This window comes from Chelonoidis abingdonii, chromosome 5 (genome assembly GCF_003597395.2).
Source record: "Chelonoidis abingdonii isolate Lonesome George chromosome 5, CheloAbing_2.0, whole genome shotgun sequence".
NCBI classification, from domain to species: domain Eukaryota; kingdom Metazoa; phylum Chordata; order Testudines; family Testudinidae; genus Chelonoidis; species Chelonoidis abingdonii.
This window is the reverse complement of record NC_133773.1, coordinates 64,524,604-64,542,705: the sequence shown is the minus strand read 5'-3', so window position 1 is coordinate 64,542,705 and position 18,102 is coordinate 64,524,604. Positions and strand designations below refer to the sequence as shown.

The 18,102-nt window shown below is 37.8% G+C and overlaps 1 protein-coding gene across 2 annotated transcripts in view; it reads left to right on the top strand.

The window, feature by feature from the left end:
• Positions 1 to 16,523, top strand: part of PDGFC (platelet derived growth factor C) — a 245,712-nt gene extending 229,189 nt beyond the window's left edge. For both annotated transcript variants that reach the window (XM_032779132.2, XM_075066348.1), the window contains 3 exons: positions 4,374 to 4,581; positions 13,696 to 13,913; positions 14,892 to 16,523. In XM_032779132.2, coding sequence (XP_032635023.1) covers positions 4,374 to 4,581; positions 13,696 to 13,913; positions 14,892 to 15,008 — 543 coding nt within the window. In that variant the 3' untranslated portion in view covers positions 15,009 to 16,523. The remainder of the gene's footprint in view (positions 1 to 4,373; positions 4,582 to 13,695; positions 13,914 to 14,891) is intronic.
• Positions 16,524 to 18,102: the final 1,579 nt, after the last annotated feature.

Genomic DNA, 18,102 nt, shown 5'->3' with positions numbered 1-18,102 from the left:
AAAGTGCAGCTATAAGTCAACCCTTACGTGAGGCTGATTGTAAAGTTACAGTTTAGTCCTTTGGTTCCTGTCACATCTCGTCCTCGCAACCTTCCCCCCCCCATCAAATCTTTTGCCCCCTCCCACTTTTTATAAAGATTGAGAGTTCCTTCAGGCACATCTGTAAGATATTCATTTCAATAGGTTCAAATCTGCACAGGAAAATGCAGTATGAATAGCCTAACTGGAAATTCCATTGGATCCAACACTAATTGTAATTCTTGGCTTTTACTACAGGGCAGCTGCTGCTCTAGTGTATTTTACTATGGTTTTTGGTTTTCGCTCTGATTCATATTTAATAACACAGTAAAGACAAAATTATTTGGTTCTATCTAGTATTTAAACATGTTTCATCACATTAAAATAAATGAAAATGGTTCCCTGGGTATAAAAACAAAAATTGAAAAAGTTTTAAGTTGTTTTTAATATGGGGAGAGGAACACGCTAAAATACATCATTTGTCAAGATATTTTACAAATTATTATTTTGCATTTTGCTGTTTTGATGTGAATCACTCATTCTTGGGGGAGGGGGAAGCCCCAAACATTCCTATTAATCAAATATGTGGTACTATCAAAGAAAAGTTTTAAGTATTTAGTCCATATTCTGGAGTGCCTTAACTTCACTAGAAAGACTGGCCATATTTCTTCCTGGTGTAAGCCCACTGGATACAATGGGCCCTATTCATAAGCTGTGTTATGGCCCCTTTGCCCATATCCCAACTGCAAATGCCCACTATGGAGTTCCCCTGTTGGAGGGGAGCTTGCTTTTGGTGCAGTCAGTGCCTGACCGCTACCCTCTCCGCAAAGAAGTGAGTGGGGAAAAGATGTATTGGAGTCTTGCTCTGTTCAGGCAAAGTCTTCATTATCAAAAAAGATAGATTACTAATGCATGTTAGGTATCAGTGAAGATAAGGCACTGTGGGAAACTAGGCATGGGCAATCAAGGCCAGAGGATAGAGTGCTGACCTTGCTACCCTGTGGTAAAAACTAGAGTGCTTGTATCCACTAGGATTTCACAGTGAGATAACTGTTGTACATTAGCTATCCCAATGTAAAAGACAACTTCTTTTTGCACACAGTCCTCAGGGCTGCTGAGGATCTTAAACCAATGGTGCAACTTAAAGCTGCTGACAACAGCTTTAAGTTGTGACAGGGCTGCAACAGGACCAAAGGAGCCAGAAAACACCAAGATTTACTCAGCACAGGTGAGATTCTAGCCCTATAGATTTTCAACAGGGATTAATTTGTTTCGTTTGTATTAAAAAAATTTAATGACACTGATGGGCTTCATTAACCTTTAGGAGTTATTACATAATAAAGCTGAGCCAGTTTTTTTGGGAGTAACTAGGTGTGCAGTTACCAAACACAAATATGGAATTTCACAATGTTTTGAAACAAACTATAGAACAGAGTCACACTTTAGATAGAGCAATAAGTGCTATCAAAGTGGAGAATCTGTTAATGGCAGATGTTGAGCTCTTATGTTTGAGGGACGGTTGCTGAATTCAAATAGTTTTCATTTTATGTTGCAAAACATCAATAGCGATATAGCTGGCAGTACCCATAGATGGTTTTTATATAGACCTGATCAGCTGACTGTACTGTGAATTTGAGTGATAGTCCAAGTACATTTCACTAACAAATGGACAGGTTTTGATACTCTTACATTGTTGTCTCATTGCTACAGCAGAAAGAGAGAAACTGTCTGGCTGAGAACTTGAATATAGAGTTGTTTGCTTGAGGTTACAACTCCCCTGCTACCTCTGAGAATTATCATCTACACTAGTGGTTTTCAACCTTTTTTCATTTGTGGACCCCTATGAAATTTCGAATGAAGGTGCAGATCCCTTTGGAAATCACGGATATAGTCTGCAGACCCTTAGGGGTCCGCGGACTACAGATTGAAAACCACTCATCTACACTTTGCCTTTTGCCATCTGTCATCCCTGTAAAGAATGTACATACTTGTAAATAAGTTAGGATACAGTATCTTTTGTCAATTCATTTCTCTCCTAACAAGGAAAGTACCCCCTCCTAGAATACAAACTTTTCTCAGTGTTCAGAAGTCATGACACTTCTACAGATTAAATAATTTAAAAAAATGTTTGAAATGCTAGTGAATTCTTGTCATTTGCAAGCTAGATAAAGCTGCCACTCCTAATAATGTGTTACGAATGATGGGAATAGCCAAAAGAAAGATAGGACTATTTATTGCTACTCTTGACATTCTACCTAAAATGCTTAAATGAAAAATAAACAACTATTAGCAGTTTTAACAAAGAATAACATTTTAATTGTCATAAAATACTTAACTATGCATGTAATTAAGATTTAGTAGGAAGTTGTTATGTGGTAAATATCAATTACAGTATTCACATCTTTAAAGACAACTTTGCAATTATATACTCAATAAATTAGGTATTCAATGAATGTTTTTACACTAATTTGTGCAATTTTATTAAACTAAATTGTTTTTGATAAATGATATAAATTTGTAACTACCGTTCATCGAGATGTGAATCTTCAATTGTGTGAAATTTTGCTATATTTTAATGATGTTTTATTTTGTTTTTCTAAAGTGCGACTAGTGGACAGTGATGACAATTTTTGTGTTTAAACTACTTTATCCATTTTGCAATGAAGCAATATGGGTCTGATTCACTACTTCCTTACTCTAGTTTTACACTGAAACAACTATATGATTTCATTGGGGTTATATCAGGATAAGATTAGAGTAACACACTGGTGTATCAGGCCTTGTATGTGCATCAAAAATGTGAGCATGCTGCAAAAAAAAGTCAGAAAAATTTTGTTGGAAATTAGTGATAGGAGATGAGTTTTCTTCAGAATGATTGCTAGTTTAATCTTCCTGATATTTACTTATTATTGAGCAAAAGAAAACTCCACACTTTCAAAACAGAAAACATGAATATTAACATATATTTATGTATAAATACTCTTTCTGGAAGAAAACAGGAAGAAAAATCTTACAATATTTATTTTTCTTTATAGTCTGGATAGCATTACAGCACTGTTTTGAAATTTGCAGCACCACGCGTTGTGCAGTATAAGTTTTAAATTACCGTCCAGAATATATTGGTTTATTATCATAACCCAATGGACAGATCTTCATGCTATTTGTAATGTGGGCATCCAGAAGATGAGGGAAGTAAACCCATACTTTTCTGGCATCTGTGTTACTTTAAATTACCCACCAATAATGGGCAGCTGGATGCCTCTCTGTTGGAAATAATGCTAGAATGACAGGATACAGATCCCTACAGAAGTTACCAATACCAACAGACTGGGTATTTCTGTACATATTTCTATGCTTGCATGATTCCTAGATTTAAGAAAAAAACACAACCAAAGACCATGCATATGGTAGAAATAAAGCAAGAACAGCCATTCTCATGGTATTTCTTGAAAGCAAATATTAGGAAAGGCATGTTGACTACTTCCACTCATTGCCTTTCCCCCACACCCTCACGTCAGCCCTCAGACACACACTTAATCTAGTGCTCATCCTCCTGGAGAGTTTACAGGTGTTGGCTCACTTACAGTTAGTGGAATGAAACTTTGCTAGAATAGCAGCAAATTCTGATGGTGTGTGTCGGGGCTTTTTCAGGGCTGTTTTCAACATTTTAAAGAAGTTCTGTTTAGTATGCAGTATTGAGAGGGCATTTCAGATTAAATAATACCTACCTGTTATATAGCACGATTAATCTACGAAGATAACACACAATGCTACTATTAACCTTCTGAATTATTTGGTTGACAGCATCACTATGCTTGAAACTTCATTGAACATTCAGTCCCTTTTTCATCAATAGGCCGCAACGGGATTTTCTACTATTGTTACGCTAGAATAGTTTCATATTTGACTATACAACACCAAACCCCACAAAAGGCCAGTTAATCCTTGTGCTAAAAGCAGCATGAGAAATGTGAGTTTCCTAAGAATTCAGGAGGGAGTAATTGCTTGTAATGGAGCTATATTTTTCCATCAAAGGTTTAGTGCACCATTTGCTTTAATTATTTCTGACATATCATCCATCATTTAGTGAACTTCTCCAGAAAAGAGGTATAGTAGCATGTCATTCTTCTTAAGAAAGTAAGAAGAAAAAAATGTGTAGTCAAATTAGCACTTTAAATGGGGGGAAAGTTTAGATGCTCCCTGAATTATCATTAGTCTTAGTCAGTAAATTGGTTAAACAGCTAGTTCCTTTTATAATTTCCACTGCCAAGTTTATCCAGCTTTATAAAGTACAATGTTTGACCTAAGCAATTCCTTTACATATCTAACTGATACTGTTCTTTGTTTTATTGCAGCACCATACAGAAGCTGCCAGCCCATCCATGTTACCCCCATCAGCTTTACCATTAGATTTACTAAACAATGCTGTTGCTGGATTTAGTACTGTAGAAGAACTTATCCGGTATCTGGAACCAGACAGGTGGCAACTGGACTTGGAAGATCTGTACAGACCAACATGGCAAATCCTTGGAAAGGCATATATTCGTGAGAGAAAATCAAGAGGTAACCCTCTCTTCTGTATTCTGTGGCTCTGCATAGATGTTTATCTTGGCAAAGGAACAGTCATTTTGCACATTCTTCACCTGTCTTACAGCTTTTAACTTTCTAAATTCTTTGCGGAGTATAGATAATCCTACATGTTTATGATTTGGACAAAGGGCAATAACTAAAAATGTCTCCTAAAAAATATGGAGAAATTTAGCAAAAAGCAGCCAGTGCCCGAGCACTGCTCCATGTTTCATAGGTAGGGCCCTACCAAATTCACAGCCAGAGAAAAAGAATCACGGACCTTGAAATCTGGTCTCCTCACATTGTGTGCTTTTACCCTATACTGTACAGATTTCATGGGGGAGATCAGTGTTTCTCAAACTGGGGTCCTGGTGGCAGTATCACAACCTCCATATAATAACCTTGGCCCTCCTCCCTCTCCCCTCCCGCCCCCAACTCCTTTTTCGGTCACGATCACTACAATTATAACACTGTGAGATTTCAGATTTAAACATCTGAAATCATGAAATTTATGATTTTTTAAATTCTATAACTGTGAATTGACCAAAATGGACCTTGAATTTGGTAGGACTCTATTCTTAGCACAGGGAATTTGGGAGACATTTGTGCCAGGCTCAGCCCTGGGAGAAAATAGCCACTCCAGATCCTATTTAAAATAATAATATATTGAAATTTCAAAAATATAGAACTCAAAGTGAAGTCTCCCTTCTTCAGAGCAATAGATGGACTTTGATGGAGCTTCTTACCTCATACAGCCCCAGGTCCTGCACTCCTCCCTTGTACCAACCAGCTTGTGCGCTGGTGAGTTTGATCATAGTTGCAGAGTGTCTTCCCTGCCCCCCATCTGATCAGCCATTAACTCTTTTACATCATGACATTTTTTTCTTTCTTACCAGAAAGATTACAGCAACTGGGAACAAAAAGGGCCATAACACCAGAAAGGGGTTTCTCTGGATGTAGCTAAGCTGACAGGCTAACTGAGAAGAGGCATAGGCAGGGGGTGAGAGTTCCAAGTGGAGATGAGAATGTTCTCATTAGAGCAAAATGAGTACAGCACCTCAGGAAATTTACTCTTAGGAAAATGATGATGTGGCCAGGTGTAAAGAATCCCAACAGCGTTCCAGTAACAATAATGGATGTTTGTTGTAAAGTTGACTCAGTAGATGTCTGTTCAGGCCCTGGAACAGAGCTTTACTCATCTGGCTGACAAATAAAGGCTATAGAGTTGTGTTTCCTGAACTAGGTATGTCAAGCCTGGAGGAAGGCCATAAAATGATAGCCTGCCCATTCAAATGGTAAAAGCTAGCATGCACTTGTATAATACTGCTCATGTGCAATCTATGTGGAGTATTGTATGACATTGTAACTATAGAAGATACTGTATCCTCAGATGGCAATGCAGTCTCTCTCTAATCTGTTGACCTAATGTGTTGATCTAATCTATGGCGGCAATAGAATGTACACACAGAAGAGAGACCAAAGTGGGGTGAAAGGTTGCACCTGACATGTTCTACTGACTGGTGCTGTGGGCACTTGACTTCTTATTGCCTCCAAATGCAAGGATTCTGATTGTCCGTTGTGTACAAAAAAAAGGAGAATCTCTCAGCATCCAGCACACAAGGGCCAATCACAAATTGGCCTATATTCTTTACCAGCAGAGTGTAGTGCTCTCAAACTGTGCACTGGGATATTCAGGAAGGAATTGTACCTTTCTGATGTGCAGCCCATCTCTGACCTTCTTTCAGTTGGTGTAGTCTGGATTGTCTCAGAATGTGAATGTAGCAATCTTTATGGCCTCAGAGCAAGTTGTGTTAATGCCCTCTTCCACACTGTCCCATGAAACAGTGGTGTCCCTGGCCACCACTTGGTGAGGTAGGCAATTGCTTAATTGAAGGTGTAAAGTATATACCCTGTATTAAGGATTTTACCTTACACAAGGTAAATCAAGGAAAGACATTTCCTTCTGCTTACATTGGCAATTTGTTCATTTTCCACCAAATCTCCTGGAAATACTGCCACTATTTCATATTTATAGATTGCATGTTGATGAACGGCATGCAGACAACACTCTCTTCCTTCCCTATCACATAGCATGAAAATGAAAATATTCAAGTGTAAATGAAATATCAGTTTGTAGTGCCTGTGTTGGCAAATGTAAAGTAGATTATCATTCAGTCAGCAAGGAAGGAGAGAAGGTGAATCCTTTTCATAACTCAGATTTAGGTTTTTGACAGCTGATCCCTGGATCAGAGCTAAAAATCTACCATTCTAGCCATGCTTTTATTGCTACAGCTATGCATAGGTAAATCAAGACTTGGATAGGAGGCAGTTTGTCTTTAAAAGCTTTGAGCTATGAAGCACATCTTTCAAATATTCATTTAGCACTTTCTAGTTAAAGAGTTTCACCATTTGTCAACTGCATTACCATTTTAAGCATATAATAAGTGAGAGAAAAGCAATGTATATTTGTGGAACCTTACATAAACAGAAATGCAGGTGTTGGATAACATCTATATAGACAAAAGCAACTCTCTACGAGACAATGATCTTCCCAAGAAACTATCAGAGTAAATCTTCTAAAGACTTCTAATTAGACAATGAAATAGATTTTCCTTAGAATAAACATATCAGAGTATTGCCACATTCATCTTAAAAGGACCACCCTCAGACTGCATTACTGAGTGTGTAATGTTATAGCCTGGGGCAGAAAATGTGTCTCATTAAGATGACACAGTATTAACTGTTAGGTGCTTTGAATAGTTAGATAATGTGAACTTTTTCCTTGTTTTTATTTTTATTGTTGTTTTTAATAACATGCTCTACTGCATTTAAAACCTATTTTAAGAAGTACTATAGAAAATTATCTGTCCTAAAATGTTTATCAGTTAATTAAAACTACATTGTACCCTTCAAATTCTATAATTAGGCCAGTTTTCTTTTTGTTTTATTCATTTTAATTAAATGCCATACTTATGTCCAGAATTTAGGACCAAACTATGATCTCAGTTATATCCATGTAAATCAGGAATACCTCTGTCAGGTCAAAGGAGTTATTCCAAAAAGCAAAATTTGGTTCTGTATTCCAAAATATTTTCATATATAAAAACTAAGTTCCTTTTTAATATTATACATATTAAAAAGTAAAAAGTGCATTGCAGTGAAAAAAAGTAGTCCAGTCGTACTCCCACAAAAATCAGTGAGTAATCAATGGGCTACATTCTGCAACCTAATTACAGCTCTTTTATGCTACGTGCATGGTACAAGAAGCAGATAATTCTCCTGGTGTGTGGGAACCTCCTGTTCATATATCTGTACTGAGACCAAGTGCCTCTGTTCTTGCACTCCTGGCAAAGGACAAGAAGAGCCGGGGGCAGGTGTGTTATGCCAATCCTTTACTGTTTTAGGGGTCATTAAACCTCCTATGCCACTGGGAACATCTCTAGGTGATGTGGAGCCTAGAAGCCATAACCACTTTCCTGATGCACATATACATACACACACCAAACTTCTCCTGCAGGAGAAAATCTGCCCCCCTCCCCGGCTTTATTTAGACCAGACTTTAGCTGGTAAAATGCTTTGGGAAAGAGGGATTCTTTTTGAGTACACATCTCTGGAGATTTGTTAGAAAGTTATAGCCTCAATTATAAAAAGCAATTAATTTCAGATTGATGTGAACTTAGTATATTTAAATGATACAAACTAATGAAGATATATTATTTTGAAATACAATTTTATTTTAGACCAACCCGCATCACTTCTTTCTTTCTTTCTTTCCTTCTTTCTTTCTTTCTTTCTTTTTTTTTATTTCTTTCCTTCCTCAGTAATATCTTGGTTCTGCAAAAAAAATAAAAAAAAATCTGCATTTTTTTTCTGAGCTAGTGCTAAAAAAGAACTTTTGACTGTTATGTCAACCATGATAAATGAGTGAAAGCCAAGTTGAAAGTGTGTTTAAATTTTCACATTATAACAGGTATTGTAACTTAGTTCACTTGGGAAATTCATATAACCTTTTATTATGGTTAAGTAAACATTTTAAGGGAATATATACATTCTGTCATCTAGTTTTGTGCCCACAGTATGTTAAAATACATTTTGGACAGACAGATACACTCTGAAAAAATAAGAGCTTCATTCACACAGTTCAAAGAAATGATTACATAAGCCCTGGACAAATTTGTCACAGACCTTTTAATAAGAAGAAAGATAGGGCAAGGGTGCATGCTGTGATATAAAAGCTATACCCCTTAGGTACTTTGTTAGACATGAAGCTGAACATGAAGCTTTTCAACACCTCAGAAGTTCTATTGTTACAATAAAGCACACTAAAATATACTGAATTGAAAATGTTGGGTCTGGGTTCACATTCAGAACCCTTCCAGAACTGGGGTATTTGGATCTAGGGCTTTGTTCAAACCCATATCCAAATTGTTTCTAAAATGATAATCCTCACTACCCTCCCTCCTCCCATGCCCCATGACATGTCAGTAACAGTCATAGGCAAATAGGTATGTAACTTTGCTGTTGCTCAGGCAGGAAGTGTCAGTGAGGAGGATGAGATTTTTTTTGTGCCAAGCTATATCCTTTTTGAACTTCCTACAGGTAGCCTCCTGACATCCTTCCACCTGACTTGCTTCTGGCCTTGCTAAAAGAAGCATGTAATATATCTGCTTGAGGTCCCCATCTTAGAGTATCTTCAGGGTGGAGAAGAAAGGCAAGCCAAAGAAATGTGCCAGGAAGTCCAAACACTGCCCTTTGGTCCTCCGGTGGCGTAGATACTTCAGAGGATCAGGGAACATTTGACCCTGTTTATATTCAGGCTGAAAGTCAGAAATAGTTATAGAGATTTGGTGACTGCTCTGGACGTTTCCTGAAATTACTCTGCCCAATTAATCCAGTGTTTCATTGGAGCATTCATACAGAGAGACTTGATTTCTGAAAGTGACAACTATCATGATCTTTATTCTGTGACACAGGTGCCAGTTTGAATGGAAGAGCTTTGTGTTGGGCATGCAAGTGGCCAGGCATGAATCTTAGAAATTATCAGTTTCCCCATGCAACTGAGCCATTGGATTGTCTTCATATTGAAAGAAGCCAGCAAATCGCCACCTTTGATCAATGCTAGGGGTTGACTACAGAGATTCCATTTGGAATTTTATATTTGGTTATTTCTAAAATGAACCATACCACCCCTTACATCCTTTTCATGTTTTACTAAATTCCCTTTCTCATATTTGTTATGGAGGAACTGGGACTACAGCATTCTCAGGTCTTTTCAGAGAAAATGATCAAATTTAGAGCGAAGACTCAACATCAGTATATTGTATCTATGGGAGATCTGACTAGTTCTCCTTCCACTGGGAAGGCCACAGCCTACAACACATGCTTATTAGGTCAGATATCACCACTCCCAAGGCTTATTTAAACCATTAAGGGTAGGAACCAAGAGGCAATCCCTGCTGAAAAACCCTTGGGTTTCTGTAAACCTTCTATATCCTAAGCCATCTGAACATCCATGCTGACTACTCTCAACAGAACCCAGATCCATCCATTATTCATAGGATCTTTGAGGTCCCTCTTCAAAGTGGAAGTCTCATGGATTGGAGGCAACATACAGATTTCATCCATGACTTGTTTGCCTCCAGCATTAGCCACCAGACACCCAAGTTCTACATCCGATACCCAGACCCAAGATCCAGTATTCATCTAGCCTATTCCTTACCGCTTACTTTACTCTCCTGAACTCTAGACTAGGGATTCTCAAACTGGGGGTCAGGACCCTTCAGGGGATCTCGAGGTTCTTAGATGGGGGTGTGTGAGCTGTCAGCCTCCACCCCAAACCCTACTTTGCCTCCAGCGTTTATAATGGTGTTAAATATATAACCGAGTGTTTTTAATTTATAAATGGGGAAGTCGCACTCAGAGGCTTGCTATGTGAAAGGAGTCACCAGTACAATAGTTTGAGAACCACTGCTCTAGACCATTCCACTAGAGCAGTAACCACTTCCTGGGTGGGGGGAAATACATCTCCTTGGACAAGCTATGCTCATTGGTCACATGATACTATACACCAAGCATATTGGCCCCTGCAGGATTTGAGTACTGAATGCATAAAGCATTTCTCCCTTAGCAACAGAAGGGTTACTATTGCTGAGGAGAAGTTATCCCTGGGGTTGGCAAACTTTCAGAAGTGGTGTGCTGAGTCTTCATTTATTCACGCTAATTTAAGGTTTCGCATGCCAGTCATACATTTTAACATTTTTAGAAGGTCTCTTTCTATAAGTCTATAATATATAACTAAACTATTGTTGTAAGTAAAGTAAAGAAGGTTTTTAAAATGTTTAAGAAGCTTCACTTAAAATTAAATTAAAATGCAGAGCCCCTTGGACTGATGGCCAGGACCTGGGCAGCGTGAGTGCCACTGAAAATCAGTTCACGTACCGCCTTCGGCACATGTGCCATAGGTTGCCTACCCCTGGGTTATCCAATGCCAGCCTTCCCACCTTCCCCTTTAAACCTTTCTTTTTCTGTTTTTGATTCCCTCTCTGGCTGAGTAATTAGTTCTCACTCACTAAAGTTAGAGGTACTGTTAGTCAGAACCATCCCTCTATGACAGTGGCAGTCATGCCAAGGGAAAAACACATATTCCTACCTTGTGATTATTTTTATGGGACAACATTGCTTTCTTGGGTGCCAGCTCTGGGATGAGAGGCTAGTGATAAAAAAAAAAAACTACTTTGTTCTGAAAGTCATCTAAGTAAGCCTGCCTGCAGCTAGGTTAAAAACAAAAATCTCTTTGTCCTGCTTGGCACATCCAGGCCGATGGCCAGAAGAGGCAAGTATACTCCATTTGTCTGCACCTGTATTGCCATGCCATGGCAAACAGTATTACTCTTTATTGTATTATTATTACAAACATAATTTGTTTGCCTTTTCATCTTAGTCACAATGAGTACAAAATCCCATAACTGTATTTTAACCTTCAGATTGCAGGATTGTTATGGCAGGATCTGTGTCTGTCTTCATGTGATGGTAGTGACTACTCCATTATAGACACTATTGTAGTAATGATAGCAGCTTTATTTTACATTTAACTTGCTGGTTTTGAACATAGAAAATTCCCAATAGGACATCTTAGAACTTAAATGACTCTTTTAAAGTGGACCAAGGGTTACTTTCTCACACACTTTATCAATTTATCCCTCAGTTGGCCCAACCAGTTTATAGTTGCACTGTAGTACATGTTATTCACATATTTAAAAAGAAAAACAAAGTGTTAAGCCATCTCATCTTGGCGTATAGTGAAATAGCTGACTGTGTCCAGAAAACATAATATGGCCATGAGGATAGTGGTGAGGAAATTATATTTAGTCATTTGAAACCAGAGACCATCTTCCATAAGAATACATGCAGGTCAGTGTTCAACAAAAGCAGCAGGTAACCACTGATTAATAATACATACATTCTTTCTTCTGTTTTGTTCATTTTCATTACATTTTTGATTGGAATTGAAGTAATCTCTTCCAAGATTATTTTCTGCCTCTCTGAACCACTAGAAATTTATGCAAAGGTTTTCTTTGTTTTTACCAAATGTTAATATGAATTTGTTTGTAGTATAAATGGGATGATTTTAGGTTGTTTTTTTCCCCTCAGGTTTCTATCATAGTTCCTCTGGAAAAGGGTTAGTTTTTAATGTCAGGGCTAGTTTGTCTGAGATTTTTATTTCAGTATTTCCAAAAGCCATCCTGGCATAGGTGAATACAAAGAGGAAAATGTAATGCTGCTAACCCACCAGTGAAAAGAATCGCAGATACCATTACACATTGCATCTATTCCTTTGGGAGGAGGGGGGAAAATCAGTCCAAATATCACAGATCATTATAACCTCCTTTTCTACCAGAAGCCAAATTACAGTGCTTTTCATCACAGCCTACACTGATAAAATGTGTTCAGTGTTCCACAAAACCAACCCTAGTTTTTTTTCAAGAATGGCATTTTCCCCTTTCAAGGCCCATTAATTCTTGTCCATCGAATTAGGGGAACAAGAAGTATACTGCCCTATTTTTGGCATTTCCATAAGCTGTTCAGCCCTCAGCATGTTAAAATTTTCATATGCTACAGTGGAATCTGTTTATAAGGAAACTGATATAGTAAAGTTCCATGTATGGTGGAGATGACTTAACTTGTTTTACCAAGTGTTGAACTTTTTTAAATGTAACAGATTTAAAAGGTTGATTCAACGGAGTGATATTACCGAGTTCGACTTTGATGGAGGGTGGCTTGTGGGAGAAGCAAGAATAAATAAAGTGCAAATGGCATGGAGAGAGGCAACAGAGGTTGACACAGACAGACTGATTATAAAAGGGACAAGGAGGGGACAAAAGAAAAATCTTAACACTCTTCTGATAATTATTTTTTTATTTTATAAGTCCCTCCCTCTGTGTGTGTGTGTGTGTACACACACACACACTTTATGTAGGACATTCACTGATGTAAGCATAGCTTTCCAGAAGTTCCATGATTAGGCCACAGGTTTCGTTTTTCCTTTCAATTGAGTCTTCCTTGTTGAAAGCATGCATTGAAAATATAGTGAAGACAACGTTTGCACACCTTGAACAAGTTTTACAAACTAAAAAAAAAATAATTAAAAAAAGATGTTGGTAAGATTCTTTAATTGCAGTGGAGTCCTTAATTAATAATGAAGTAGAATAAAAATCCACAGACAGCTTTTGTGTATTGCAGTTCAATATAGCAGTTAAATTCTGTGTCAGTAGAGAGTTTGAAGGGAAATTACATTGGGGTTGAGGAGAGGGAGAACGCTGGGAATGTGGCCTCACTAAGGCCTCTATTGCAGCCTGGGAGCTAAAGTGCACTTTGCATAAGTTCCACAATGGCAAAGCTCTCAGGCCCAGAACCCTAAAAGTATTTTAGCATCTCACTCCCATTGAAATGAATTCCCATGGAAGTCAATGGGAGTTTAGACCCTTAAATACTATTGAGGATCTGGTCCGCAGTGTCTCTGGAGGCCTTGGATTTGCACTCCTTAGGGAAGCTACAAGAGCATTCAAGTGTGTTTATTGATGGCATTTGAAAGATATGTTTACTTTTCAGTGGTGGATCTGAACCTTCTAAAGGAGGAGGTGCGACTCTACAGCTGTACTCCTCGCAACTTCTCAGCATCATTGAGGGAGGAGCTGAAGCGAACTGATACTATTTTCTGGCCACTATGCCTATTGGTTAAACGTTGTGGTGGAAACTGTGCCTGCTGTCACTATACTTGCAATGAGTGCCAATGCGTCCCAACCAAAGTCACCAAAAAATACCACGAGGTACGTATCTCATTTTGTGTTTTTATATTTGAGACCAGAGAAAATCCATTCAAGAAACAATCTTTATTGTGAATGTGAATGCTGACCAGAACATAGTTCATAGGATAAGGCTAATGTCACTGTACAGTGACACATTTGGAGGAAGCTCTCTTTTTTACTAAGAGTTAAAAAAAAAAAAAAAAAAAAAATCAGCGCCTGTGCTCTCACTCCAAAATGTCATTTTTTGAATAGAGGTTATTTTTGTGGACAAGAAGGGCATTTACCCTGTGAAGTTACTGTGGACTGAAGAGCTCTACATTTAAAGTTTTTATCTAAGTTGGGCAAAATGAGATGTTCTATTTTTAAAAACAAAAGTGAATTGAAACTGCTCTTTGTTCATGCTCAGCTTAACAAGCAACTGGGCTAGTTTGAAGGTTAGCATTTTATATGCCAAGCCCGAAGATACCATCTTACATTCTTTTTAGAATGTAAAAGACAATAAACAACCTCTAGGTCATGTAAGATTTTTCCAGTGTCTGTAATTATAGACCTAAATATTTCAGTTTAATATCTCTTCCTGTATTCTAAACTTGCAGGTGTATGGATTCAGTGACTCACTAGTTTTTTTTTTAATTTTATATATATATATATATATTACCTTAATGGTACTGTATGATCCAATTTTAAAGAAACAGATTTGACTAGTGATAATTTTCTAAAAGGAAAGGAAGGGGCATACGTAACACAGTGGCGTGAGTAGATGTCTATCTAGCATATCTTAATGTCTTAATCAAGTTTGTGGAACGCTTGAGGTAAGGCCAAAAAAAATGTAATATATATTAATGAGCAGAATAAATGAAGAAACTCAGTTGTGGAGCTGATTGAGTTTCCTTTAGTAGTTTCCCTGTCTTCCAGTTTACTACTTCCAGTGTACTGTAGATAATGAACAAGATGTTTAATGATTTACTTAAAAGCCTGGCTCCAATTGTCTTCTTTCAGGTTCTTCAGCTGAAGCCCAGGAGCGGTGTAAAGGGATTGCATAAATCATTGACAGACGTACCCCTGGAACACCATGACGAGTGTGCCTGTGTGTGCAAAGGGAATACTGAAGGATAAATTTGGCTAAGTGTGCTTCTTTCTTTCAAAGTACATTCAATTAATGGCTGATTCTGTTATGGGGCTTGTGCATTATCTCCTTCCCTAATCTCAGTTGTTTGCTTTGGGGATCTTCCATCTTCAGGATTTACAGGTGAGTTCTAAAGAGAGGAGAAACCAACCTGGGATTATATGTTGTGTAAAAGCTCTGTTGCTTGGAGGCCTAGTCAAAGGATGGGAGAAAGGCATCAGTAAGGGATTACTAGAAGTATATATATGTCCAGTTGGCTTGATATTACACGGATTTAAGAATTTAGTGTAAAAAATTGCAGTGTTCACACCATGAAGACTTGACTCTGCTGGCTGCCTTACTTCTACAGCTCCAATACACCTGGCCTGTGATTGACATCTGGAATCTGTCTTTCTGTACTCAGCCACTCCCACATGCTCTAAATCAGAGTTCTAGGTCTTACAAACTTGCTTTAAAACAAACTGTCTTGTTCTGAATTAAACTTAATTTGTCTGATACTCGTAGGAAAGACTGGATTTTTCCACATCCACTATTAAAGCGCCTGCCTTTTAGAAAAGCTGACTGGACAATAAACATGAGCCAAGGAGGCAAACACTGAAAAGAACAGTGGCTTTACTCTAATTACTATGGCCTATGACGTTTTTTGTTTGTATTTTTTATCGTGTACATTTTATACTCTCCTTTTGACAATATAACTATTTGCTTTTTCTAATCTTGTTAAATATATCTATTTTTACCAAAGGTATTTAATATTCTCTTTTATTACAACCTAGATCAACTATATTTTAGTTTTGTAAGACTTTAAAGCCAGAGGTACACAGTTGCAGGAACAGAGATGTAGTTACTATGGCAAAGCATCTATTTCTACATTGTCTGGTGCTAGACAATGGAACAAATCTGAGTTTACACATTTAAACAGAGTAATGACAAATGCAAAGATTATTAGTGTGGATGAAGCTCTAAGCTTGATGGCTCCAGGATACTGAAAATATGAAAAACAGATATTACTATAAATGATTTCAGAAATAGCTATCAAAATCCCTCTCTATTCTGGCCTTTTGTCAAAAAGGAAAAAAAAATAATCAGGTATATATAGACCTATTCTGGCTTGTTTTATTGTTTAATTTCTTTGAATTAGAAAGATCTACAACAACATGAGAAGAGAAGTTCAATGGCTTGTTGTCTTCATGAGACAGTGTGTTCATAGAAAGGCAGCCATATTTATTGCTCCAGGTGTATGGTTTTTCTTTTATGGTTATGTCCATTTAAAAGCAGTGACTCCAAGATTTATTGATTTATCTATTCAGTACAGTTTTATGAATTATAGTTTTGTTTATGTACAGTATATCATTTAACCAGTACACATATCCCATTCTATGCAATTTGAAAAGAAAACAATAAAGTATTTTGCTTGTAAAATGCTTTAACATTATGCCTAGTTTATATTTTGACTATTGGATTTACAGATTGTAACAAAGCACCAAATAAAGTCATAATGCTAATTTTGGGAGAAACAAATGTCTGTGTGGTTATCTATTGGGTGTCTGGTCTATATTAAATGAAAACAAACCTGAAATGTATTTGCTAGAATGAAAATCAATTAGAGAAATGCAAGTCTTCTATACAGTAACTGTTAGAGAGAAATCCACATTTTCTAGCTTTTGAGTTCTTGAATTTGCAAAGTTAATGTTCTTTTAACATTGTGTTTAGTTTCCCAAATTTAAAAGAAAAAAAACTGAAAAAAAATTCCATCATATAACATAATACAGACACCACATGGCTTATCAGCAGGGCTGAAACCTTTAGATACACCCCACTGACCTCTGGCACCAAATGCAGTAATAGGTTACCATTCTCTATGTGGACCAGGCTATGAATGATAACACTAAGGAATCTCAGGGTCCATTCCAGGTTTGAAAGGGTAGCAGGTTCTAGTGGTCACAAACTCTTTGACCCCTGACCTGATCTTTCCCTGTTCCCTTGAGCCTGACCTTGGCCCATTTCTGTCTCTCCCTGCAATGATCTCCCTTCCTTATTGTCCCAGTCTCTTTCCCATCTCCCTTTTCCAGAAAAAGTCTGCACATTCCTGGCCATCTCACCCCATTCTTCTCCCCCACCTTGACTTCCAGTCCCAATCTCCCTTTTCTGAGGCTTTCCCTCCACCTACCCCCAGCTCATTTAGTCTGTCTCCTTGCCCAGCCAGTCCATCTTCCATGCTCCACCCCCTCAGCTCCTCATCCGCTCTCACTCTGCCAGGTCTCAATAGCTAGGAGAATAATTGCAGGAAAATCCTGTTCCATCTCAGCAGCCCTGCATAGTGCATGCTGGGTCTCTCTTGGTGGGGGTTGTGCATGTGCAGTCTAGTTGACACTTAAAGATGTGTGAGGAGATGGAGCATGCTCAGTGCAAACTGAATATTCAGAAAATTTAGCTGCCATACTCTTAAGCCTTTACTGAGAGTGTGTGACCTGAAATTTTTCAAAGACTTATACCTAGGCCAAATTTGGAAAATATACTACTGTACTATGAGATATTAAGGATAAAAAGTCAGATTCTCCTAGGTTAGATCTCAACCTCAGTGTTACTGGGGTGTGGGATTATGCATGTTAATGTGCTGATAGCATATAGCTTGTCTTAGTTGCATTTATTCCACTTATTTTCAATATATTTGTATTCAGAACTATAAACATTGAAGAAAGATTCTTGAATTAGCTATTGGCATAACTGAAAACCCATTGTTGAAATAATCAGCCTTTAATTAGATGTGAGTAAAAATATGATACAGGGAAACATGAGCTTTATTTATATGCTTGATGCTTAAAGAATGAGATGCTTAAAGTAAAAAACAGGAAAACCTTAATGTTTAGGCACTAAGCATAATATTAAATAGTTCTAATGGGCTAACTTATACTCTCATTTCCATCCTGCAACTCTCGTGAAGTCAGTGGTGGGTTGCTTGAGCAGGATTTGGCCCAATAGATGGTTGTTGGTCCAGGTCTGGTGTTTGGGAGCAGGGGCCCACCTAGCAGCAGGGATACATAGTATTATGAGCAAAGGCTGTTATCAGCACAAATAGGATTTTCA